The sequence below is a fragment of the Chenopodium quinoa genome, unplaced genomic scaffold (genome assembly GCF_001683475.1).
Source record: "Chenopodium quinoa cultivar QQ74 unplaced genomic scaffold, ASM168347v1, whole genome shotgun sequence".
Taxonomy (NCBI): domain Eukaryota; kingdom Viridiplantae; phylum Streptophyta; class Magnoliopsida; order Caryophyllales; family Amaranthaceae; genus Chenopodium; species Chenopodium quinoa.
In genome coordinates this window covers 282953-284904 of record NW_018744955.1, presented here as the reverse complement: position 1 = coordinate 284904, position 1952 = coordinate 282953, and the positions used below count along the sequence as shown (strand labels likewise).

General features: G+C 35.4%; 1 protein-coding gene across 1 annotated transcript; it reads right to left on the bottom strand.

Moving 5' to 3' along the window:
• Positions 1-184: 184 nt before the first annotated feature.
• LOC110706287 (ribonuclease 1-like) lies at positions 185-1952 on the bottom strand. Its single transcript, XM_021884181.1, has 3 exons — positions 1733-1952; positions 1428-1583; positions 185-896 (listed from the first exon to the last, which is right to left on the bottom strand). Exons 1-3 carry the CDS (start codon positions 1847-1849, stop codon positions 468-470), a joined length of 702 nt encoding a protein of 233 aa, XP_021739873.1. The 5' UTR covers positions 1850-1952; the 3' UTR covers positions 185-467.

The window sequence follows — 1952 nt, the reverse complement described above, 5'->3', positions numbered from 1 at the left end:
GTCAACGATACCACCGCTAATAACAACGCCGTCAATAGGAGCGATCATTGGTATAAAGCAAAAACCCGTTGGACTGACGAAACATTTGGTCAGTCCGGATTGATGCAATAGTTTGTTCTATTATAATAAGAATTAACGATAAAATAAAACTAAATTAAATGACCATTTGAATCACATAAAATTGACTAGTGAAGACAGTATCAATTATGAATATCACATAATTAAATAGACTAATAAAGACCATCACATGATTAAATTGACTAGCAAAGACGTACAATATCACATAAATTGACCGGATTGAATTATTCACAATACCGGATTGAGTACAATAATGATCAACAAATTATGATAGTTGTTGTTTATTCAAAAGTGCAACACAAAACATAATCAAAGAGTTATAATAATGCAATCGAGGAAGCTCAACAAATAACCTAGCTTAGCTTGGTACAATGGTACGTACTATACTATTAATAGTAGGGAGGTAACTGGATATGAGATGCACAATCGTTACGTCCCGAAGGAATGTAAGGGCATTCAATAAGATGCTTCCCACTTTTGTCTGCACAAAATGTGACTTGCCAAATTTGGCTATGTCCTTGAGCATTGTGATTACACCTAACCCATGGGTGAAACCCGATGGATCGAGCTAGAGCCCTCTTGATGTCCTTAAGAGAGTAAAACTTGTTGCCCGGTGTAATACCGGCTTTTGCTAGGGCTTGGTAGATGTTGGCTTGCTTCTTGAGGTTCAAAGCGGCTTCAAAATAAGGGATCTCACCTAAGACTGATTTTGTGCATGTTCCGTGTTTGTTCCATTCATGCACCCAAAACTTCCTTCCGATTTGTGGGCATGTGAAAGATGGCCATGATTTTCGTAGCTCATCCTGCATGAATTTTATCTACATTGCAATAATGTAATATTGTATTAGTTGGTAATATGGATTAAGGCTTTATTCTTCAACTTGTCAAAATAAGGGCCATGTTTAAATCATCTATATTTCAAGCTTAACAGACTCTTATGTGAGTGGTGTATGATATGGTGTCAAGAATGTCATAGTGAATGTCTCTCTAACTTAGTATCTAAGTTATGGTGTCAAGAATGTCACGAGTTTGAATCTTAACCATCACCCCTTTAAAGTGAAATACTCCGTATTAAGCATTGGGTATGGTGGGGGCCATGTAACATCTATATTTCAAGCTTACCAGACTCTTATTTGAGTGGGCATGATAAAGTACGAAATATATATTGTGCCTTAACCATCAACTTAATATTTGTGTTGAATTTGGGTTCTTTAACAAGACCTCACATAATTATTATGTTTGTCCGAACGTTTAAATGGTCATTAACCGTGGTTAAAAAAATTGCGTTGAAATTGAAATTTTTAAAAGTTATTATTGAAAAAAATGAAGAAAATGTAAGATTATCATACCCGACCAACATCATAGTTGTCGTCACCACAATTGTAGGCAAAGTTTCCATCACCAGAGTAAGGCCATAGCCCATCAATAGTAAAATCTGGACTAGGTTTCCCCCATTCAGGATAGCAACATTTTGTTCCTGCTTGATTACAGTATGAACCTAACCACTGCAACAAATTAAACAAAAATCATATATATTTACTACATTTATTACTTTTAGGTTCGATGAATGATCCAACTAGACCAAACCCTAACAAGTCGCGAAAAGAAGATAATTTAAACTATTTTAAAATCAAAATGAAAACAAGTTAAGTACCTGCTGCACCAAATAGAAGGCTTTTAGGTTAGTAACGGTATTACTTCCAAGAGCTACAACTGCAAAACTAAGGATCAAGACGAGTTTCGCCAACAATGAGCTTCCTGTTTTGCCCATTGTTCTCTTTGAACCCTTACTAGGTTGAGATGCCAATGTTTTGAAATATGTCAATGAATATAGTTCAATTATATAGTATTCCTTCACGCGTTTTAAACTATCT

Coding starts and splice junctions, on each gene's coding strand:
- LOC110706287 (XM_021884181.1), bottom strand. CDS start 1,849: ATGGGCAAAACAGGAAGCTCATTGTTGGCGAAACTCGTCTTGATCCTT. Junction 1,584..1,732: donor CCTTCTATTTGGTGCAGCAG/GTACTTAACTTG, acceptor AATTTGTTGCAG/TGGTTAGGTTCATACTGTAA. Junction 897..1,427: donor ACAACTATGATGTTGGTCGG/GTATGATAATCT, acceptor ATTGCAATGTAG/ATAAAATTCATGCAGGATGA.